Source organism: Anolis carolinensis, chromosome 1, assembly GCF_035594765.1.
Source record: "Anolis carolinensis isolate JA03-04 chromosome 1, rAnoCar3.1.pri, whole genome shotgun sequence".
Taxonomy (NCBI): Eukaryota; Metazoa; Chordata; class Lepidosauria; order Squamata; family Dactyloidae; genus Anolis; species Anolis carolinensis.
This window is the reverse complement of record NC_085841.1, coordinates 251925436-251950358: the sequence shown is the minus strand read 5'-3', so window position 1 is coordinate 251950358 and position 24923 is coordinate 251925436. Positions and strand designations below refer to the sequence as shown.

At 39.7% G+C, this 24923-nt stretch overlaps 1 protein-coding gene across 4 annotated transcripts in view; it reads left to right on the top strand.

Moving 5' to 3' along the window:
• The window catches only part of heg1 (heart development protein with EGF like domains 1), a 56028-nt gene that overhangs the window by 22070 nt on the left and 9035 nt on the right, over nucleotides 1-24923 (top strand). For 2 of the 4 annotated variants that reach the window (XM_016993828.2, XM_008109437.3), the window contains exons 13-20: nucleotides 245-303; nucleotides 768-928; nucleotides 3509-3643; nucleotides 6365-6407; nucleotides 6742-6779; nucleotides 8756-8843; nucleotides 10371-10545; nucleotides 12471-14953. In XM_016993828.2, coding sequence (XP_016849317.1) covers nucleotides 245-303; nucleotides 768-928; nucleotides 3509-3643; nucleotides 6365-6407; nucleotides 6742-6779; nucleotides 8756-8843; nucleotides 10371-10545; nucleotides 12471-12620 — 849 coding nt within the window. In that variant the 3' untranslated portion in view covers nucleotides 12621-14953. Of the gene's footprint in view, nucleotides 1-244; nucleotides 304-767; nucleotides 929-3508; nucleotides 3644-6364; nucleotides 6408-6741; nucleotides 6780-8755; nucleotides 8844-10370; nucleotides 10616-12470; nucleotides 14954-24923 lie in introns of those variants that run through there. The other 2 variants (XM_062973038.1, XM_062973105.1) reach the window with 2 other exon arrangements.

Here is a 24923-nt window from a genome sequence, read left to right as displayed (position 1 = left end):
TGGTCGGCCCCTCTTCCTTTTTCCTTCCATTTCCCCAGCATCATTCTCTTCTCCAAGCTTTCCTGTCTTCTCATGATGTGGCCAAAGTACTTCATCTTTGCCTCTAATATCTTTCCTTCCAGTGAACAGTCGGGCATTATTTCCTGGAGTATGGACTGATTGGATCTTCTTGCAGTCCAAGACACTCTCATTTTCCTCCAACAATGAACAGTAATATCTATCTTTCCTCCCTGCTTTTTTTCAGTTGAATGCTTCCCTTTCAACACTTCCTGGCTATTACACCTCAAGTGTCAAGGCATCAAGGTAAGGAGCCTGAAGTAATGAAGGTGTTTGGGTGTTGATTTTAATTCTTTCCCCAGACCTCCTTTGGTGTGTTGCAGCTATTTTGGTACATCCTGATCTGTGTTCCCGAAGATTTTCTCAACCTCTATAGCAGAAGAGAGAATGGGGTTTTTTCCTACTATAGATGTGTTTCCTTACAGTTCATCAGATGGGGGTTGCATCAGTTGAAACCAGAGCAAATTTGGAAATGTTACATTTTAGACCATATGTTCCATAATTCCAGGGTCTGGAAATTCTAGCCAGGATTTCATTACTCTGTGTCTGATCAATGGGTATGACTGGATGGCTTCTAGTAGCTGTTATGCACCACCAAGTCAAGACTAGAAAAAGTGCATGATGACTTTATTTCCATTCACAAATATATTGTATGGCTGTGCAATTACAGAAGGATGATGCAGAATTTAAACCTTTCACTCTGTCTTCAGGCAGGCAGGCACCATCCGAGTATCCGTCCTGAGCACCTTTTCCTTACTCTCCAATGTCACCCTTTATGATATCGTCACCGTCATGAGAAGCCATATTCGAGCCTGCAAAACTCCCACAGAAACTTGCCAGTTTCTCTCTAACCTTACACTGCTTCACAGAGGTAAAATGACATGACTGAAGACTGTTGCTTTTTCAAAGTATTTTAAAGAACTTTAAAAATATTTTATTACTTCAAAGTTTTCTTTGAAAGGCTTCCTTTCACCCAAATGGGAGGACCTCTTGCAATGCTCTGTATCAGAACGATCAGTAGAGTCTATGATATGTGAAAATGTGCATTGCAGTCCAAAAGCAGGGGAGCTACCCTTCTCTATAGAATAAAATCCAGATCTGCTGAAAGTCTTCACTTCTATTCTAACATGTACAGTAGAGTCTCACTAATCCAAGCCTAGCTTATCCAAGCCTCTGGATAATCCAAGCCATTTTTGTAGTCAATGTTTCCAATATATCGTGATATTTTGGTGCTAAATTCGTAAATACAGTAATTACAACATAACATTACTGCGTATTGAACTACTTTTTCTGTCAAATTTGTTGTATAACATGAAGTTTTGGTGCTTAATTTGTAAAATCATAACCTAATTTGATGTTTAATAGGCTTTTCCTTGATCAGTCCTTATAATCCAAGATATTCGCTTATCCAAGCTTCTGCCAGCCCGTTTAGCTTGGATTAGTGAGACTCTACTGTATGTGAGGTTTGTCTTTCTACAAAAACATTTCTGGCAAGAAAATGTGGATTAGCACCATGATATCAAAGGCTGGATCTACACTGCCATATAATCCAGTTTCTGAATTTAGATTATCTGCTTTGAACTGGATTATATGAGTCTACATTGCCATATATACCTCTTCAAGGCTTCAGAAACTGGGTTGTATGTCAGTGTAGATGGGGCCAAAGTCACTGTGAACAAAATTTTTGTGTCAGAGGTGTCCAGCTGATTTCAGATTCCATTTTATTCGTGTCAGGAGCAACTTGAGAAAATGCAAGTCACTACTGACGTGAGAGAATTGGCCGTCTGCAAGGACGTTGCTCAGGGGACACCCAGATGTTTTACCTTCCTTGTGGGAGGCTTCTTTCATGTCCCTGCATGGGGAGCTGGAACTGACAGAGGGAGCTCACCCACTCTCCCCGGATTTGAACCGCCAACCTGTCAGTCAGAAGTCCTGCCGGCACAAGAATTTAATCCATTGCGACACTAAGGGCTCCTTCAGATTCCATGATATGAACTGGAGTTCCTGGAGTTAAAATTGAAGGATGAACATTGTTTTCGACAGGGAAATAAATAGCAAATCTATAAAAATCTTAAAATGGGTCAGAATTCAGTAATGTTTCTCTGGTAGTTTAATTTTTAAAGGCATTCTGAATTGTTAGTGGGGAAGAAGGGAGTTAAGAGAGACTAGACACAGACAGAATTTAAAATATTTACAGTTTAATCTTAGATGTAGTTACCTGGGAGTAAGCCTCAATGAACTCAGTTGAACTAGTTCCGGGTAGAACAGGATTGTACTTTCAGTGGCATCTCAGTCTCCAATTTCTGAAGACATGAAAAGTAAAAATAGAAAATACAAAGTCTCAAATAATATCCTGGTGCAGGAAATTTTCCAATGTGGTTTGTTTCCTGTCACGGTTTTCTTTTCTTTTTTTCTTTTTTTGGTTTGCAGTCTTTTAGCAAGCAGGCAAAAACTTTTTTCTTTACTTGTGTTAGTTAATTGTTGTTAACCATCAAGTCAGCTTCCAATAATGCAGGATGCAAACCCAAAAGCAACTACAGGGTATAGATACTGCTGGGGGGGGGGGGGGGTCATGTGATTCCTGTGCTTGCAATAAAGAAAGAATATAAATTTAGTATGCTTCCAGATGAGAGTTTTTCCAAGCATATGGATTAGATAAAAGTAATATGGTACATTTAAATTGAAATAATCCATTTTTTTCGTGTCAGGAGCAACCGGAGTTGCTTCTGGAGTGAGAGAATTGGCCATCTGCAAGGACGTTGCCCAGGGGACGCCCGGGTGTTTTGATGTTTTACCTCTCATGTCCCCGCATGGAGCTGGAGCTGATAGAGGGAGCTTATCCGCACTCCCCTGGTGGGATTTGAACCTGGCAGCTTTCAGGTCAGCAACCCAACCTTCAAGTCACTAGGCTTTTATCCCCTTGGCCATCAGAGGCTCCGAAATAATCCATAGTACTAGTTTTAGCTCAGTTAGGATTGTGTGAAACAAAGCCAAGAACTCTATCACGCTGTACTGTTCTAGTGCTATTATTCCACTTAAAAATTGGTTTGTAGGTTAGTGAGATCCAAGAGCTCTACAAACCACCAGTTCTAGGACTCTATATTATATTGCCATGGCTGTTGAAGTGGAATAATAGTGCTATAACAATGTAGTGTGATGGGACATGAGAGAAGCCTCCCACAAGGATGGTAAAACATCAAGCATCTGGGTGTCCCCTGGGCAACATCCTTGCAGATGGCCAATTCTCTCACACTACAAGTGACTTGTAGTTTCTCAAATTTGTGAAAATTTGGAACCCTAAGAGAACTTCTTAGATGGGAACATTGAGATTAGGTTATTGATTTGTGCAGTTACTGTCTAATCCCATTTGGGTATTTGTAGGGAAAGATTCAGTCAAGGTGTGCTTTCCTCCAACAAAATTCTGACATTCCCAATGTTCTTCTTGCAATAGCTGGCGGCCTGTGTAAACACAAAGATCCGGAATGTGACAAAGAAACTTCTGTTTGTGTGGACTTGGATGGCATTGCTGCCTGCCGATGCAGGCCTGGGTACTTCAAATACAACAAGCTGGATCACTCATGCCGAGGTATTGTGCCTTACACAGCTGGATTGCCCGGGCTGGTCTTTAATCTTTTGGTTCCAGTTCAAAAAATTTTCTCGAGATCAATGTGATTTGTTGTATGTATTTCTATGCACGCTAAAGAGCTTAGCTCTCTAAGTATTAAGAGCTTATTAGGTTTCTTCCTCTGTGTGCTGGTTTTCCTACAGTAGAAATTGGGGGTATTGTCTCCTGCCTACTCCCTGTGCAGCAATAATATTATCTTTTTACACAGCACGCTGTGTAAGCCAGAGAGAATCAGTGAAAAAAGGAATAAAGGGGGCTGGCCAGGGAGAAGCCTGATATGCCTGTGGTGCAAGTTCAGTTTTTAGAGATGACATAGTGCAGTTATTTCTGTCTCCGTTTTGTCTGATCTCCAAGGGAAGCAAAAAGATCATTGCTTTTTATCCACAGGCTCACTGGGTGAATCCTTCATTTTGTTCCAAATGAGCTGACACAAAAGGATGCATTATTTTGAGATCCCAAAGTGGACAGTGTATTGAGACACATCAGCCCATGTCACTTGATTCTGTCGAAGGAGTCTTAGATTAATTTCAGTTCAGCTCAAAACAGAATATTGTCTTCTTAACAGATTCAGATGACATGTGCCCTAGATCTTCTCTAGAGTTCAGCAGTATTTCACTTCCACCTTCTCTCACTTTGTTGACAGTAGCCATTACTATCTTCTAGTACAGTGTTTCTCAAACTGTGCTCCTCCAGGTGTTTTGGACTTCAGTTCCCAGAAATCCCAACCAGCTTACCAGCTGTTAGGAATTGTGGTACCATGTTTCCCCAAAAATAAGAGGTTTTGCTGAATTGCTAAGTATAAGCCTCCCCCAAAAGTAAGACCTAGTAAAGTGATGAGCTTCCCCTGGTAGCCAAAAGCTGCAATACCATCCCTGCTGTACAAGTGGTCCAGGAACTGCTATGGGAGATTGTTACAGTCTCCAGATAGTGTGTGAGAGCCAGGTACTTTGCAGCCCTTATTTTTTGTGGCCCGGTGTGTGAGTCAGGCAACCAGTGGGTTTGGATTGTTATGATGATGTTCCAGAAGATGATAACATGACTGTCATTGAATATATCTTGCTTTGTGTTTATAAATATTGGGATCAGTAAATGTACCATAGATTGTTGTACATGGAAATAATGATAGTAGCAAGAAATTCTTGATAGGATTCACAGTTTGTCTGGTTATGCTGGTTTGTGATGACAACTTATTGTACAGTATATAATAAATGTTCGTTTTTTGTTCAATAAATGTGAATTCTTCTTCATGGAAAAATAAGACATCCCCTGAAAATAAGACCTAGCGCATCTTTGGGAGCAAAAAATAATATAAGACACTATGGTGGGGAAAATGCTTAATTTATCAATTTTCTGTTCAAAATCAGCCCAGTTGCTTTTTTGCTATAGAGAAAAATATCTGTATCTTTTCACTTTGCAAACAGAAACAATAGTTAATTAAGAGGGCCGTTGTTGAAGAGAAGTTTGGTAGGAAGCCAAAGAGTTTAGAAGTTGCCATCCCACTGCTCCTTTGCTCAGCTCAGGCCTCCACAGGTGACTTCTAATAAAAGTTGTTATTTGAAAGAAGAAACAGGCACCACTGGCTCCTAATATCTGGAATAATATTATCTGGAGTAACAGTGACCTCGAGTGGTTACTAGGTTCCAGTGCATCTAGTTATTTGTCTTAGCATTGAATGTTATTTTATTGTGTGCATTCTCATAATCTTCCCACTATTCTTTTTACCACTTGAGTTTCCTTTATAGTTTACAGTGATATATGTCTTCATTACATCCTACTTGGATTAGTGCAATGCATTCTATGTGAGGCTAGTTTTGAAGGGTGTTCAGAAGCTTCAACTGGTCCAAATTGTTACAGCTAAACTGCTAACTGGGACTGCCTACAGGAAGCAAGCAACTCTCTTACTGTTCGTTGGTTCGTTCTCTTACTGGAAAAGCTCTACTATATGCTATTCTGTTTCTGGACATAATTCAAAATACTGGCTAATGGCTATGATCTGTAAAGCCCTATATGGTTCAAGCCCAGGTTATTGAAAGGCCCATATCTTCCAACATGAGAGTTACGGTCTTCAAGGAAGATGCTTCTCTCTATCCCACCACATTTAAAAATATGATTGATGGGAATGTGGAAGAAGGCTATCTCTGTGGCTGTTCATAAACTTTGAAACTCCTTCCCTAGGTTGGCTACCTATTTTTGCTAACAGCCAAAGACTTTCCTTTTTCAGAAAGCCTTTGGAAACTAGCTTTTAACAAATAAAAAGGGGGGGACGTTTTATAGTGCTACATAATTTTTTGTTTGGAAGTAAAAAAAAAAGCTCTGCATGTTGTTATTTAATAGTTTTAATTTTCATGTTTTATGTTTTTAGCTATTGTAATTTTCTGCTTTTTGAATATCTTGACTCCCACTCTGGGAGGAAGGTGGGATATAATTAAAATGATGGGTGGCTTGTTTAATTTGTATTCCATCTCATAACAGAGAATAGCCAAATACTTTAAAATGGTGCAATTGTTTCTTCTGAATGACAGCCCAGTTTTGAAAGTCTTCAGAAGCAATTTCTCATTCAAATTCACAGTATAGAAGGGGGGTAGTAGAGAGAGATTGGATAATTACATAGGATATAGTCAAAATCATTATATTTTCTCATTATATTTTCTTTTTCTTATGGACATTTTTCTTTTTCTTTAGCTTGTGAAGATGGGTATAAACTTGAAAATGACACCTGTGTGAGGTACAGTAGACTACAGAATGGTTTTTTCTCTCTCTCTTAACCTGCCTGCATTTTGATCACTTTGGATTTTGATATTAGTACAATTCCTGGGTCCCAAATTAGCCAGCCTTCATATTTGCATCATCACATGAAGGGAGGAAGAAAAGGGTTCCTAGTGTGGCCAGCAGTGTACTAAGTTGTGTGCTGTCCAATTCTGTAGTGTCCCAAACCAGATGTCATAATAGTTAGTTTTGGGTGACAGGACCTCACAGCAGACCTGATTGGGAACTCTTAGGCTTTTGGTTCAATTAATGCTTCAAGGTTGTAAACATATAACAACTCTCTTCTCTTACAGTTGTCCTTTTGGGTTAGGAGGATTCAACTGTGCAAATCGTAAGTGTCCTATCCAACATCCCAGCTATGTTTTCTTGAATTTAATAATGGCTGTGTTCCTGTACTGGGAGAATCAGCATAAAGTTCCACCGAGGAGGAACTACAAAACACTTCTCCTGCTCCTGGTTCAGGCTTCCTCTTCCTTCTGCAGCCCCTACCCTTCATAGTCATATAGAGATGGTCTGAGAAGCACTGGGCATTGTGACAGATGCATCCAGGGCCTCTAGATCAGTGGATCTCAACTTGTGAGTCCCCAGGTGTTTTGTCCTACGACTCCCAGAAATCCCAGCCAGTTTACCAGCTGTTAGGATTTCTGGGAGGTGAAGGCCAAAATATCTGGGGACCCACAGGTTGAGAACCACTGCTCTACATGGTCTATTGTGCATCTAGAAAGATGATACATTGTAGTGTTAATGTAGTTTGACATCACTTCTATGGCTCAGTACTGTGGAATCTTGGAAATGTTGTTTTTGTGAGACACCAACCCTGTTTGACAAAGAAGGCTATAAAAACTTTGTTAAATGACAAGTAGCAGTGTAACAGATGCAACAGAACATTTTTTAAAATACACATATTTTCTATAAGCACAAAAGAAATGTCTCACTTTAACTTGAATGGTAAGGAAGGGAAGGAGGAAGCCCTCTGTGAAACAGTATTCAAAAGTTTTGATGCTGCAGCGGGAAAACACCTGCATCTAGTGAAAACTAATCAGGTGTGAATTTAAAATAATGACTTGTAATGGAAAGTCTTAAATACCATGGGGAGAGAAATTATGAAGGGGGAGAAAAATCCCATGGAAAGATATAGAAAACCTTGACAACATGATGAGGCATTCTCAGTTGGCATGTGGGGTGAAGACTCATAATGGTAGGCGGCATTTTTAGTGTCTCTTATCAGAAAGGTTCACCACTCACTCTGTTTCTGAGTGCTTTCTTTTGTTGTCTTGTTTTGGAAATATTCCACATCTTTTAAATGCATGGAAATATGGTTGGCACCCAGTTAATCAGTTGAACTAATCAGTTTTAAGACATCATAACTGCTTTGAATTCTGATTTGAAGTCATGGTACTATTAAAATCATGGCATTGCTTCCACTGAGCTGCTTTGAGTCTCTGTTGTAGGGAGAAAATGCAGGGTATTATTATTATTATTATTATTATTATTATTATTATTATTATTATTATTATTATTAACAACAACAACAACAACTCAAATAATCCAGAAAACCCTCTTAAAAGCCAGTCACCCCTCCCAACAATGGAGATTTGTGATATCAATGAGCGGAGTGCTGCTTGACGATATGACCAGCTCCGTCCTTCCAACAAGTGATGCTGTAGGGAGCAGAAGTAGAGGCCTCTGTGGAGGGACCTGTCACAACTCTTCATTGTTGCTCATGACATCCTACAGCACCCTGAACAGATTTCCATCACTCTAGATGACTGACTGGTTTTTAAGGTGGGTTTCGAGGTCAAATGGGGATTTAAAGCAACATTAGAGCTCTGTGTTTGATGCAGGATTTTGACCTATGTCTCTAATTCGAACCCAGGCCTTTTATCTTGTCTAGAGGAAAATGGTATTGAGGCTGGAAACAGATGGGCAGCCATCACAAATGTCTCAAAATTTGTTTGCAAGGTAGTATTGGTTAATAGTTAACCAATAGATTTTGAACCAATAAATCTTCTGAATTATCTTCATGGGAATCCTTCATACAATAATATAATCTAGATTGTTAAACTGACATTATTTTCCAACTAATTTTTAAGGCTTTCCTCAAAGAGGTTCAACTGCATCAGTATTCGTTTGATCATCTTGAGCTTAAACATTCCATGCCATCACAGCAGCTTAGAGAATACTTTACGAATTCAGGGACTTTTTATAGGCAACTAGAGGATGGCAGCTAATATTTGATTTATAGATTACACCTGCAAGATAAACAACCTGTAATTGAGACACTCCCATTTTTGTTGTTTGTTTTAGCATACCAGTTAATCACCATTGTGATTGCAGCTGCTGGTGGAGGACTTCTGCTGGTCATGGGGATAGCTCTTATAATCACCTGCTGCCAGTATGTATTATAGGCCAAATGCCTAATATATTTCAATATTTTCCCTTTAGGTTAAATAGCACTGGTGGAAAATAAAATAGGGTGCAAGTTTGGGTTAACGGAATTGTCTGCTTATTATTGATACTTTTGTTGAATTATTTGCAATGGTATGAACATTTAACATAAGAGACAGTCTAATGGGCTGGAGATGTCAATGCCTTGGCCCTTTCATTACTGCCTGCTACTTCCCGACTGATGTCAGGTGGTGCAATATCGACTAAACAATATAATTTCTCCAGTGGTGTAGGGCGTAGACATCCTGTGATAATGCAGCATGTCTCATTAAGAGCCACATCCACTGTTTTAACGTGGTGAGATGTAATCCACACTGGCCATGCATATTCAGCAACAGAATAGCAAAGCACAAGGCCAGATGTCTTCACTGTATCTGGTTGTGGTCCCCAGGTTGTGTCAGTCAGCTTTCGTGTGATATTATTTCTAGCACCCACTTTTTGCCTGATATTCAAGCAGTGCTTCTTATAAGTCAGAGCATGGTCCAGAGTAACCCCCAGGTATTTTGGTGTACTGCAATGCTCTAGTGGGATTCCTTCCCAGGTAATCCTCAGGGTTCGATATGCTTATCTGTACTTAAGATGAAAAGCGCATTTAAAATAAAGACTTTTAGAAGGGTTAGGAATCAGTTGGTTTTCCCTGTAATAAGCTGTAAGAGCACCTAAAGCTTCAGAGAGTTTCTGTTCAACCATTTCAAAGTTCCCTCCTTGAGCGGTGATGGCACAATCGTCAGCATAGCTTCTGGCAGTGGCTGATCATTTGTGTAAATGTTAAACATTGATGGAGCAAGCACGCTCCCCTGAGGCAGGCCATTCTTCTGTTTTCACCATCTGCTTCTCTGGCCCCGGAACTCAACAAAAAAGCTCCTGTTTTGTAGCAAATTTCCTATGAAGCGGGTGAGGTGGTAGTCTTTTGTGATATTATAAATTTTTCTCAGGAGAAAGCAATGATTTACTGCAGTGGTTCTCAATCTGTGTGTCCCCAGGTGTTTTGGCCTACAACTCCCAAAAATCCCAGCCAGTTTACCAGCTGTTAGGATTCCTGGGAGTTGAAGGCCAAAATATCTTGGGATCCACAGGTTGAGAACCACTGGTTTACAGTATCATATGCTGCTGACAGTTCCAAAAAGGTTGAAGTGTGGAACACCAACTGTACTATACAGTGTTCCCTCACTTATCGAGGGGGTTATTTTGTTTTTCAGAAGAAAGTTTTGCTATTTTCCTGCTATGACTCTAAGGAGCATAGGGCTCTCCCCAATACTGGATACTGAACACATTTTTGATAAATGGTCTAAATTAGTAAAGGATGACTGACTCAGGATCATGTGCCATTAGGACTAGGGATTTGAACCTAAATCTACCTGGTCTCAATTCAGTGCTCTAATCATTAAAGTATTGGAATTCTGTAGTGTGCTTTTTAAATCACTGTCTCAAGTCCTTCTGATGTGGTTTGTTTATAAATGTCTTCTTGTTACAGAAAGAATAAAAATGACATAAGCAAACTCATCTTTAAAAGTGGAGACTTCCAGATGTCACCTTATGCTGAGTATCCAAAAAACCCGAGAGTTCAAGAGTGGGGACGAGAAACCATTGAAATGCAGGAGAATGGGAGCACTAAAAACCTACTGCAGATGACAGATGTTTACTATATGGTAACTACCTCTGAGTTGCTTTGAGATACACTTTCAGTCAACATCTCTTTCATGAAAGGTTCATATGCAGGTACTGCCAATCCACTCTAGTTCCCATACTTCAACAATATATTTTGCTTTGTTTTATTTTATTTTTTAAAGAGAGAAGCCACTTTGCTAGGGATTGGGCCTAAAGGTAGCTATACTAAAATAAATAGATAGGTTGTCACTGTCAGGGATCAGAATGGACTGAGTAATTCATACATCTCTACTGGTTGAATATCCTTTATCTGAAATGCATGGAACCAGAAGGTTTTAAAATGTAGATTTTTTTTCAGATCTTAGAATACCTAATATACATAATGAGATATCTTGAAGATGGAACCCAAGCCTAAGCACGAGATTTGTTTTAATTTCACGTACTTATACACATAGGGTGAAGGTAATTTTATTTTTAATAATTTAGTGAATGAAACAAAAGTTGTGAACAATCAGAAAGCAAAGTGTCACTGACTCAGCCACCCATGTGGACAATTTTAGAGTTTTTCAGATTTCTTAATAAGGGATACTCAACCTGCAGGACATGATAATAAGCACTCCCCCAGTCCACTCCTTGTCTTGCATCAGAAAAATGGTGTATTTGTTTGGGCCAACCTTACAATCTCTGTTCTCCAAAAGTAAAAAGGTGTTGTTCTCCTCTCTAGACAAATAGCTATTTGAGACCTGACAGTGGTCATATATTGTGTCCTGACCATATATGTCTAGTGTGTCCATTAATTCACAACTTGGGAAGTGCAAGGAGTAGCTTTAAAAAAAATCAACCATCTGCCGGCCCTTCTGTCTGTGGGAGCATCTAGTTAAAGGATCTGTGCTCTGTGCAGCATTGGGTACAACCAATAAGGTTCTTCACTGTTGGTTTTCCCAGTTTGAAACCCACTTTTTTGTACCATAGGTAGTCCTGAAGTTACAAACAAGATAGGTTCCATAGGTTGTTCTTGAATTTGTATGTAAGTCAAGCAGGTACATTTCTGAAATGTAACACCAGATGTGTATGTGTGTGTGTGTGTGTGTGTATGCATGCTTTGGATCACATAGGGAAGGGTTAACACCCCTGTGGTGTTCGTTTTGTTGTCTGCTCCTGTTCAGAAGATTTCACCTCACTTTCTGTCCCTATGATCATTGGATATTGACAAATTTGGGTTGGTGGGAAAGCTTCAATTGAGATACCTTTTCCCCATGATTACTCTTTCAGGAGTGGGTTTTCCTTCCTAGGGATAGATTTCTCTCACTTTCTGTTATCTCACATTACTTGGTTTTTTATGGTGGCTATGCCTATGTATATACCATAAAGGCATTAGATCCTGTGTGATTGTGGAAACCAAGCAAAATCCGCTCTGATTAATATTTTAATGGAAAACAGCCAAGGAATATTGGGTATTGTGGGCTGTATTTCAGAAGGAGGAACTGGAAAAATAACCTCTTGAGTACGTCTTGCCTAAGTAAGCCTGATTAAACTCATGGTGTTGACACAAGTTGACAGGTGACTTGAACATACACATGAATTCTGGCATAACTAAAGTATCATATGAACTGATGATGAATAGTAACAACTATATTCCTTGCTTCTTTGCCTTGATTTCCATATTTTCATTTCATAACAATACTATCTTCTTATATATATCTTCCCTAGCACTCAAGACCTGGCTCTTTACTAGAGCTTTTAATCTATGTTAATTTTATCAATATTTGTATGTATGTATTTTTATCCTTTACAATTTTATCTTGTAAATCGCCTAGAGCATCTTGGATGGAGGGCAATTAATAAGTAATTAAATGATGATGATGATATAACTGTTTAAAATACACAGGGAACAAGTGATGATTTCTAAATCAGTCTTTCCTCCCCCCCCCCCCTTTTTTTTTTTTTGTATGTCCCATCCTTTTAGCCCACCAATCTAAGGAATCCTGAGCTAGAAAGAAATGGCGTCTATCCACCTTACACAGGTCTTCCAGGGTCCCGACACTCATGCATCTATCCTGGGCAATACAACCCTTCCTTCATTTGTGATGACAGCAGAAGAAGAGACTACTTCTAATGACATTTTGGAAAGTTGACTGGCAATGTGGGCATTAACATGCCACTTGTTTTCTGTGCACACTGTCATTAGCTGAGATGCCACAGTTGCATACCGAAAGGGGACTTTGTACTCAGAGTTAACACTGAGTAGAGGTTCCTGAAAGAAGCCATTTCTAGCTGCTGTTGAACAGCAGACAACAAAGGGAGTGGTAAATCACAAGCCAGTCAGGTTACAGATCTATTAAGATGTGAACAAGAAACGTAGTGTGTACATTCTGAGTGTTTTCCTCACCACTAACTGTGTCACATAATGTGAATTGGATAATTAGTTCACTAAAGGAAAACTAACAAACACTGTGGATCACACTAAAAATCTGATGCCACTAGGGTGTGTTGTGTTTACAGATAATAGGCAGTGTTGTGTTTTTATTGCCCATCTTTTATGCAAAGCTGCATAAAATGAATTGCGTAGGAAGAACTATTTCCTTAACACCACATATCTATTAATAGACACTAGGGAGATACTCACCAAATGGAAGTCATGTGCCCTGGAATGTGGCCAAGAAATGGGCCATCTTTGTGGAATCCCAAGGTCCTCTTTTATCACAAGAGAAGTGTCCTGTTCCTTCTTCATTGCTTGTCTTGTCCTTCAGTTCTGTTCTAAGACAGTAGCAATATCACTTTCCTCTGTTTTCCTTCACATATTCCTGACCAGGCATTTCCATAAAATTTGCCTTTCTCCTGATCCCACATACATTTTTAAGCTATAATCCCAGGATGGAAGTTCACAGGCTCCCTGGATTTTTTTTAGAGATATTCAGAAAGATGTGGCCAATGATACTCTGCGAACATGATTTGGGATGCTTCCACAAGGAGCTTTAATGAAGCAGTCACCTTGCCTCATGCATAGACTTTTACAGGGCACTCAGAGGATAATGCCCTGAATTTGTAGTTCTCCAGTGTTTTCCCACTATTTCATCTTTTTTCATGCAACAAAAGCACCCTATTTCTTATATAAGAGGATTAGCTGGCTTAACATCAGTTAAATTCAACTATATCTTGTGATGTTTATGGGTAGTTGGATTCAACTCAGTCTCCTTTAATCAGACTATAAAATTACATTGCAAAAATCTATCACATTTTACTCCAAACTATACCAAGTATCTCTATGAACAGGGCGAAAGCAGTCTGTCCTTTCTTGTTCACAAATGGCCAGGTTCCACCTTTGAAGTGATAAGGGAGCCATTTGACAGCCGGATTTCCAATTTTCATCTTGGGAGGCTTTCAGTTCAGTTTTGTCATTTCTATGTTATGATTTGCTTCATGATGTACTTAATACTGTAAGAAAGTCTTCTGATATGTGAAATTCTTTGTGCTATATCCCAAGACTGGTTCTGTGTTTTGATCTTTAAAAAGGATTGATTCATATGTGTCAAAAGCCTATGTATTTGGGGAACCACTGCTGCAGTATGTAACTAGTATGCTGTGTATAAGCTGATACTTGTTGCATGAGATTTACCCTTGTCGGATGGTCAGTGCAGTCATCTGTAACAGAGCTAACAGCACCTACCATCTGTTCAGCGTGGGTGAGTACGTACATGTGCCCACACAGAGATCCACTTACAGAAATGTCCATTCAACTATATCCTGCATCTCCCTGAACATGTCTTCCGATTTTGACAGCGAAGTGGTGCTGGGCCTGGTTAATATGCAAGTGGAAGCGACTGAGGAATACCAGGGAAGATGAAGCACTACATCTTCAACTAAGGCTAAGAAAAAAAATTCCCCTTGAATCCCTAGAAAGCCATTGCTGCCACTCAGAGTTGGCGGCACTGGGCTGATTCAGGATAAGGTAGCTTCATACATTCCCATCTCTTGTAAAGACCTTTACATGTTATTTTGGATGTGGAAAAGCTGTTATATCCATACAAAAATTTCCATTTTATCATTTTATTTGACAAAACACTACTGGACAATTTTGGACTTTCAATCATATTTGCATTGTACAATTCAAAGTAGCTTATTAGTTACATACACAAACACACACACGCTACAGATATTTTCATATCATGTCACTATCCAACACAGGGAGATGGGGAATATGGTGTTGTCAAAGTGTGATTTGAACAGAAAGGGGAAGCCTTGTTCATGCTGATCCCTGGTTGGCAAGGAGAAGACTGCAGTATAGGTAAGCAGTGTATAATGGCGGATATGCCATTCTCTTAAAGAGAAAAATGGTTTTATTGGCCATTAAATCTAATCCCAGTTTAATGCAGTATCTCCAATTACAGCAGTGGTTCTCATTCTGGGTCCCCAGATGTTTTGACCTTCAACTCTCAAAAATCCTAACAGCTGGGATTTCTGGGAGTTGTAGGCCAAAACACCTGGAGACCCACAGGTTGAGAACCATTGCATTAGGATTATCCTGTTAGTCGAAATGAATTGATCATTCAACCTCAGGTTTATTTGTTTGAAATAATCCATTCTTAATGTTTCATTAGAAGCTTCATTGAGTCTCCCCTACCTTTCCTTTCATGTGCTTGGCTGATGGTTTGATGAAACCTATGTTAGATATCTTTTACAAAGGAGAAAATCTTGAAATATTTTGACAATAGAGTATTTTGCAAAAATAATCAAGGTTATGAGCTTATGTACTGTCACAAAGACCACACTGCACTTTTCCATATGAAGCATGTGATTTCAATGATCATGTATGTATGTGACATCTTTTTTGGGCTGTATTATTATTAGACATCTTTGTAAGCGTATTTTGAGTACTGCTCAATTTGATCTTTCACAGAAGGTCCTGTGAAATTGTCAGGGAAAACAGATGGGATTTTGCAAAGCTTGTTGGGGAGTTGCATCTTTGTTAGATCTTTCTGCAGAAATTTTAAAGGAAAATGATTTTATATAATCCAATATACATTCCTCAACAGTTTGTTTTTGAAAGAAACCTTTGGCTTTCTTCTTCCAAAAAAGAAAAAAAAATTAAGAACTGTACAAGCTGTGGCCCCATCTACATTGTCATATAATGCAGTTTGAAACTGCATTATATGGTCAGTAGAGACCAGTGGTTCTCAACCTGTAGGTTCCCAGGTGTTTTGGCCTACAATTCCCAGAAAGCCCTGCCAATTTACAAGCTGTTAGGATTTCTGGGAGTTGGAGGCCAAAACATCTAGGGACCCACAGGTTGAGAACTACTGATATAGACCATTATATGACAGTGTAGATGGGACTTAATCCACTGTCGCCTCTACCATTCTCAATGCAGGCTGCTGTATAATGTCTCCCATGTCTTTCAGTTAAGAAAGACAAAGCATTGTTGTGTGTCTTCATGATGACTCTGAATGTACTTGTCTGTTGACTTGTGATTATCTATTGTACATTGTTCTAGATGTCGACTTTGCATATTTGTGAACATAACTTGTTTTAATTTTCAAACACAGTGTTATTTAAAGTTGTATCTTATTTTCAGTCTTCACTAATTATACAGTACTGTAGATCTAAAGTATAATTTTTAAGGATTGGGTTATTTTTGTACCAGCATCCAACATATTTGAACTCTGGCGTTCTAGTCAGTATAATAAAAAAGTATTAATATTCAGACTCTGAATCTTTATTAATCTATGCAAGATAACAACCAAACCTAAGATTTGCGGAAGAATTAATAAAGAATATATTTTATGATTGGACTTCAAACAGGATTTTCAGGTAATCGTGTGTTTATCTATACACAGCACCATTTGTATAGATAACAATCTAAATTAATCTAAGCCAGGCATGAGCAAACATCGGCCTTCCAGATGTTTTGGATTTCAACCCCCACAATTCCTAACAGTCGATGGGAGTTGAAGTCCAAAACACCCCGAGGGCCGAAGTTTGTCATGCCTGATAATAATAATAATAATAATAATAATAATAATAATAATAATAATAATAATAAAACTTTATTTATACCCCGCCACCATCTCCCCAATGGGGACTCGGGGCGGCTTACATGGGGCCATGCCCAAGACAATACAATAAACCATAACATAATACAATTAAATAATACATTACATAAAATAAACAGTACAACATAAAATCAAAACAGCAATATAACAAGAGCGGGCCGCATGAACACTACATTTAAAAACTAGATTAAAAATTAAAACTCTGGGTGAGAAAGGGATCAGAATAAAACCTCAAGGGACGGGACATCAGATAGTGAACCAGTCTAGAGGATAAATATCGGGGGGGGGAGTAGCATAGAACATTTACTCTCCGAATCTGATCTAGGCACACTGGAAATACAAGTTACCTGCTGTCTATTTTATTGCACTGAAAATATAATAATGATAGCGCCTAGTGAACCTAATAAGGCTGTTCCATGATCAGGGTGCCAGTTCTGAAAAGTCCCTCTCTTTCATGGCCACCCTACCTCTCTTATTTGTTGGGGACACTCGGTGTAGCGTCCCTAAAGGAGATTAAACATGTTGCGAACTCATGGAGGGAAGAAGGTTATCTTTCAGCTAATCAAGATGGTCCCAAACTATGTAAGCACCTCAAAGAAAGAAGGCGCTTTAGGTGCAAAAAATAATTGGGAAGTCACTGCAGCGATAAATTATGCATCTACACTATAAAACAAATACTATGGAATTATATTTTTTCATGACTTGAGAAACTGCAAATCACTTCTGGTGTGAGAGAATTGGCCGTCTGCAAGGACATTGCCCAGGGGATACCTGGATATTTTTTGGTGTTTTACCATCTTTGTGGGGGACTTCTGTCATGTCCCTGAATGGAGATGGAGCTGACAGAGGGAACTGGCAACCTTTAGGTCAGCAACCCAACCTTCAAGTCAGCAGTCCTGCTGGCACAAGGGTTTAACCCATTGCGCCACCTGGGGCTCCTTATAGCCTTTCTCTGTTGGGTCCTCATCAAACCAAAACTCCCATGCGTCCATAGGATGGAGTCATGGCAGTTAAAGTGGTGTCAACCTGCATTCATTTTATAGTGTAGAAGATGCACCCAAAGTACAGAGCCAACGTTACTGGAGGAACCTGGCTGAGTTGATAATCTTGGGGCCTTATTCTGTACTTCCATTCCAAGCTGCCTTTAAAGGCAGTTCACACATAGATGGAGCTGTACATTCCAAAATAAGAGATTTACACAGCAACTGCATTTGTAGACAGGCTCTCTTCACTCAGGCATGATCATCTGAAGCTGCTAAAATTAGCTGCCCTCTAGGCAGGCCAGGTGGGAAGAAAGAAAACATAGAAACAGCACAGGTCTTTGGTAAATGATTAAGTTAGTAAAGATAAAGGTTTTCCCCTGACATTAAGTCTAGTCTTGTTTGACTAGACACGTTTCCATTTCTAAGCCAAAGAGTCGGCGTTGTCCGTAGACACCTCCAAGATCATGTGGCCGGCATGATTGCATGGAGTGCCATTGCCTTCCCACTGGAGCTATTGATCTACTCACATTTGCATGTTTTCAAACTGCTAGGTTGGCAGAAGCTGGGGTTACCAGTGGGAGCTCACCCTGTTCCCCAGATTCAAACCTGTGACCTTTCCGTCAGCGAGTTCAGCAGCTCAGCGGTTTAATCCGCTGCGTCACCTGCTTCTGTTAGTTCACCCTTATTTACTGTGATAGTGTACTGTTTCAGGATTTTAAAGGTCTACACAAAATGTCAACAGAAAATGCAGACAGGCAACTTTTCACAATGAGAACATTTAAAAGTGCAGTGGACTCTGCTGGAGTTTGGTTTCCAGAGAGAAAATGCAGGATGCTTTTCTTTCCCAGTGGAGAAGCAGCAGGTGGTGAAAAGACCAAACCCTTCCCCTTGCATAATCCTGTTACAAACACAGGTATTAGGATGGGCAGGCTTGGGAGAAGTAACTGCAGACCTAATGATCAATCTGTAACAATGGTATCATCAGGGCCGGCCCCACTATGGAGGCACCTGACGCCGCCGCCTCGGGCGCAGGCCCGGGGGGGCGCCGTCAGGCTGGGCGGGAGGCGGGGCACCGCCCTAACGGTGCCCCGCCTCCCGCCCAGTGCGCCCTGGCCCGTCTGGCCTTTTCTAGCTGGCCAGACTGCAGCGGAGGTCCCTCCAGGCCTCAATCGCGGCCTGCAGGGACCTCCGCTGCAGTCTGGCCAGCTAGAAAAGGCCAGACGGGCAAGCGGGAGTAGCGTGGGAGGCGGGGCCAACTCTGGCGCCGCCCCCCCGCCCAGCGTGCCCTGGCCCCGCCTCCCATGCTGCGTGGGAGGCGGGGCCAGGGCACGCTGGGCGGGGGGGTGGGGCCAACTCTGGCCCCGCCCCCCTCACTATTCGCCCTCGCCCCGCCTTCCACGCAGCGTGGGAGGCGGGGCCAGGGCACGCTGGGCGGGGCCAGGGCGCGGGAGGCGGGGCCGGTGGCGGGGGCGCTTTTCAGCACCCCCGCTTCACATTAAAAAATATCTCCGGCCGGCCCTGGGTATCATTATTCTACCAATTAATGGATTCTTAATTTCCAGTTAATTTCCCCCAAGTTAAACTTTCCCCAAGTTGTAATCATACTGTACATGACTAATTCCGTGTTTGATCATGGCTAAGAATAGCAACATTTTCTCTCATAGTAATAAAATAATTGTCTAAGCCCATAAAATCTTATCCTGGTAATAAATCCATTGGACTTTAATACCAGGAAATAATTTACATTTGTTGCTCCAACATAACTTTTCTAACTTTTCTAGTTGAAACTTACTGCAGCAATGCTATTTATTTATTTCCTTGATTTTATGTCAGGGATTCTCATGCTGCTTTTGAAAGTATTTTCATAAAGTGGCTTATGATGAGAATATTATAAAGTAACATCAGTATCAAAGTGAGAAAAGCGTAATCAGACATTTGAATACAGCAGTCCTGACTTAAAAAGTGGGAAGGAGAATAGAGTTGACAGAAGAAAAAAACTGGAGAGGGTGGCTGTAGTTGTAATGGGTGTGAAGAAGAGGGAATTTCAGCAGGAACTGCTTGTTACTGGATTGCATGATAACACTATATAGTAACATGATTTTCATTCCTGGGTTATAAATGTCATTTCCTAATTGGTTCTATCATAAAAACATGGAAAATGTTTATTACACTGCAAAAACTGTGCTTTTGCAGGACATGCTGCAGCACATATTGCTATAGTTTTTCAATGAAAAGAATCATAGAATCATAAGAGATGGAAGAGACCTCACAGACCATCCAGTCAACCCCCTGCCAGGAAGCAAGAAAAGCACATTCAAAGCACCCCTAACAGATAGCCATTCAGCCTTTGCTTAAAAGCCTCCAAAGAAGGAGCTTCCATCACAATTCGGGGCAGAGAGTTCCACTGCTGAACAGCCCTCACAGTGAGGAAGTTCTTCCTGATGTTCAGGTGAAATCTCCTTTCCTGTAGTTTGAAGCCATTGTTCCGCATTCTAGTCTCCAGGGCAGCAGAAAACAAGCTTTCTCCCTCCTCCCTACGACTTTCCCTCACATATTTCTACATGGCTATCATGTCTCCTCTCAGCCTTCTCTTCTGCAGGCTAAACATGCCCAGCTCTTTACTTACAATTGGGGAAATTGTCAAGCGATATAAGGAAAAGGTATAATGGGGTATGGAACATACGAAAATTTGAGAAGATGATAACTCAAAGGGAGGTTAAAGAAAAGAACGTAATATTAAAAGGCACAGTAAGTGATATCTATAAATTATTATTAATGGACGAGCAGGGAACACTTGAGGGAAATATGGGAAGTAGATTTAGGGAAAAAAGTGAATACAGTGTTCCCTCACTTATTGTGGGGGTTACGTTCCAGGACCACCTGCAATAAGTGAAAATCCGCGAAGTAGGGGCGCTTTATTTATTTTAATATTTACACATTATATTAGTAGTTAGGTGGCCTTTCTCCCCTTTGCAAGCCTTCTTCCTGCGCTTCTCCTTGGCGGCCTCCTCTCTGGCACCTGCCCGTTTCCCTTTTGCGCATGCGCCTGGCTGGACGTTGACAAGAGGGAGGGCTCGTGCGCAAAAGGGAGACTGGCACCTTTTGCACATCCGCCACCGCTCAGAAAAAAATTGCAAAGCAGTGAGGGAGCGAAAAGCAAACCGCAAAGTAGGGAGGGAACACTGTATTCAAGAATGGGCAAAGAAATGGAGCATGCAATTATTAAAAAATATGTCCATAAGAATTAAGGAAAACTATTACAAAACGGTATGGAGATGGCACCTAACCCCAGTTAGATTAAACCAGATAGATAAAAAATATTCAAAACAGTGCTGGAGAGGCTGTCAGGAAATAGGCTCATATTTTCATATGTGGTGATCCTGTAAAATTATACAACATTTTTGGGAAAGGGTATTTAAAGAAATAAGAACAGTAATAAAAATAGAGATAGAGAGTGCACCAAAATCAGCATTATTACTCATACATGACAACACAATTTCTTCACAAGAGGAGAAGGAATTGGTCTCTAATTTGCTAACAGCAGAGAAATTGTTAGTAGCAAAAAATTGGAATGAAAGAATAAGAAGAATGGTACAGGGAAGTCTAGAACATACCTATTAATGAAAAATTGACTTGTGATATTAAAATTAAAAAGGGAAACAGGTTTTTTGAAATTATGGGAAAAATGTATTGAGTATATCTTGAATGAGGGAAAGGGATACAAGCCGGCAACAGAAGCAATGAAATTCTGGGCTTGTGAAACAAGATGAGTTGGTTCTGGTGAAGGTGGCACAAAAAAGGGTAAGGGGGAAGGAGGAAAAAATATATAATGATGATGACGATGATGATGAAATAAAATATGTATAATTAGATAAAAGATGTGTAGTAGAGACATATGTAGTATAAGCTGAAATTGGGGAAAGTTAAAAACCGATAAGAAGTGTGCTTAAGGTGTGCTTGATTGTCTTCTTTTTTATTTGTGCTAAATAAGGCATATTTCGCTGTCCAAGATATTGTAAAAAAGAGGAAAGGATTATACTTATATATTTTGATTGATAAATAAATAAAAGTAAACTTTTATAGTTTAAAAATAGTTTTATAGTTTGCAAAAATCTGATAATTTTAATTGTTTTTTTTAAATAGTATCCTGCAGTCAGGTTTTAACCGATTCCTTCAGCGAGCCATCATGAGAGAAAAGTAGCATATACCCCGTTTCCCCCAAAATAAGACCTATCATGATTTTTCAGCATTTCTGAGGATGCTTGAAATATAAGGCCTGCTTCAAAAATAAGCCCTAGATATAATTCATTTAAAAAGTCAATCTGGAAAAATAAGACTGCCCCTGAAAACAAGCCCTAACACATCATTTGGTTCAAAAATTAATATAAAACCCTGTCTTTTTTTTCTTTTTTTTGGGGGGGGGGGGGGGGGGAACAGGGTACATGAAATGTAGTAGAAAAAATAATAAAACTGGAGAGTTTCTGCAATCTTTCCTGATTCCAATATGTATTCACTGAACATATGAATCACTTGTACTTCTTAGTGTCTATTTCATTTCTGAGCACGAAAAGGGTTTGGACTTCCCAATAACTAAGTCACGTTGGCAAACGCTACCAATAAAACAGTATTGTGATGTGCCAGGTAGAGAACACACCTATGTTAAGCTGTGAGAAATTTATTAGCATCTTGACTCAAATTTTGGGAAGACAGCAATAAATTAACTGATATAATCCATGTACAGTTCTGACGTCAATTAAACGTTGAACTCTGTACTCATAATAATGATCTAAAAGACACTAATCTGAGTGGGGAAAACATTTCCTTGTTGGAGGGACGAGAGAAAGCAACTGCAACAATGAGAGGTTGTGTCTTTCTCACCATGATCTGTTTAGCCTTCTCTTCTATTAAAAGTAAGTGCCAAACTCTTCTCTGAACAGTATTTTAATAGCAGCTATTTAGGACAAACCTATCATATTTCTGGATACATTTCCTTCTCTTCTAAAGACAAACCTTCTAATCTCTATATTCCTCTATTCTTTTTCAAACGCTGGAAGGAAATTCTGGTGATTTCCAATGAATCTGGGTTTTTAATAATAGGTTTCATTGTACTTTTAATGTGTTCTTGATTTTGTACCTAAACAGCTTAAAGGGATTACGGTTTTGGCTATGGCAATCTTCCCCTTCTAAATAGGAATTAGAGGTGTGCATAGGCAGGATACTTTCTGTAGGAATATCTCAATTATGGAACTGCCAAGTGAATTCAAGCTGGTCCCAGACTCTGAGATCTAGCTACACAGAAAATACACACATATTTTTGTCAAATAGTTGATTAAAATTATCATGTTTTGGTATAGTTAAAAATGCTTGGTTTCGGTTTTATGTGTTGTGATTTTATTGTATTTATTATTCCAAGTTGTACAGCATCTGGGAGCTTCTGTGAACAGAAAATATATTTATAAATAATTTAAATAAAAAATAATCCATGTCTATCACATACAGCAGGTGCTCACCTTTTGAGAGTATAAATGATCATATCTATGCTGGCCTAAATCCATCGTTAGATGTTTGCATTACGTATATACTACATACACACACACAGAGAGAGAGTGTTCCCTCAGTTATCACGGGGGTTAGGTTCCAGGACCACCCACAATAAGTGAAAATCCACGAAGTAGGGATGCTATATTTATTTTAATATTTATACATTATTTTAGTAGTTATACACTATTTTAAGTCTTTTTCAACCAATTGTGTGTTCTTCTCCTCCCATTTATTTATTTACAGTATTTATATTCCGCCCTTCTCACCCCACAGCCCATTGCCACCTGGGCTCCTTTTCTCTCCCTTTGGCTTCTCCTTCTTCCCTTCCTTAGGCTGTAAATTGTAATTTTTATAATTTATAACAGTATTTTAGAGTTTATTGAAAAACCGCAAAACAGCGAAAACGCAAAAAGTGAACTGCGAAGTAGTGAGGGGACACTGTATTGCATATTGTTCCCCCCAGCAACAATATAGTACTATAGTACTCCCTCCTAGCCTTCAGGAAGAAAGTAAAGTCCTGGCTCTGGGATCAAGCCTTTGGTTAAGAACGTAGTGCAATAATACATGTATATACCAATAATAATACATGTATAACCATGGAGCAGTTTAGACTTTGTCTCTCGGACGGCGTGATTTTAATTGATTGTTAGGTTTTTAGCGTTAGTGTTTAACTTTATTTTTTTATATTTTTAATATATGTTGGATATGTGCTTTGTAGGTACTGAAAAAGTGCCTGTGTAAGCCGCCTTGAGTCCCCTTCAGGGTTGAGAAAGTCAAATGTGGTAAATAAATAAATGATAAATATAATGCTAATATTGTGCTATGCTAATAATATAATATATTGTATAGTAAAGGTAAAGGTTTCCCCTGACGTTAAGTCTAGCCATGTCGGACTCTGGGGGGTTGGTGCTCATCTCCATTTCTAAGCCGAAGAGTCGGCGTTGTCCGTAGACACCTCCAAGGTCATGTGGCCGGCATGACTGCATGGAGCGCCGTTACCTTCCCTCCGGGGCGGTACCTATTGATCTACTCACAGTTGCATGTTTTCGAACTGCTAGGAGCTGGAGCTAACAATGGTGCTCAAGCCGCTCTCGGGATTTGAACCTGGGACCTTTCAGTCTGCAAGTTCAGCAGCTCAGCGCTTTAACGCACTTTGCCACCGGGGCTCCAATATATTGTATATACCTATAATATTGATAATAATATTATAATGTAATATAATACTAACAATAATACAATATAATATTAATTATATTATATGACATGTAATATTACTAATAATATTACAGTATAGTACAATATAGTAGCATATAATGCTAATATTGTACTATGCTAATAATATAATATATTGTATGTACATATAACTTGTAAGCCGCTTTAAGTCCCCTTCAGGTGAGAAGGGCAGGATATAAATGTAGTAAATAAATAAATATACTTCCAACTCCAGCCTTTTATGTCAGTCACTCATACTTACAAGTGGCTCTAGATCAGGCATGGGCAAACTTCGGCCCTCCAGGTGTTTTGGACTACAACTCCCACAATTCAAAGAAGGGGACTGAGGCTGCTAGGAATTGTGGGAGTTGTAGTCCAAAACACCTGGAGGGCCGAAGTTTGCCCATGCCTGCATTAGATGATGTTGTACATTATTATCTACATTCACACAGTAATGCAATTTTTCATCTGATTCAGGTTTATACGAGTGTGAATCCCCCTTACTGAGTCCCTTGCCCCCCCGTGAACACAGGGGACAATATAGTTGACATGGCCATGGTTAATAGTTATCCTCCATCCAGCCTTTACACAATTTGGATTGTGTGCTCCTCTGATGTTTGTATTGCCCAGGTA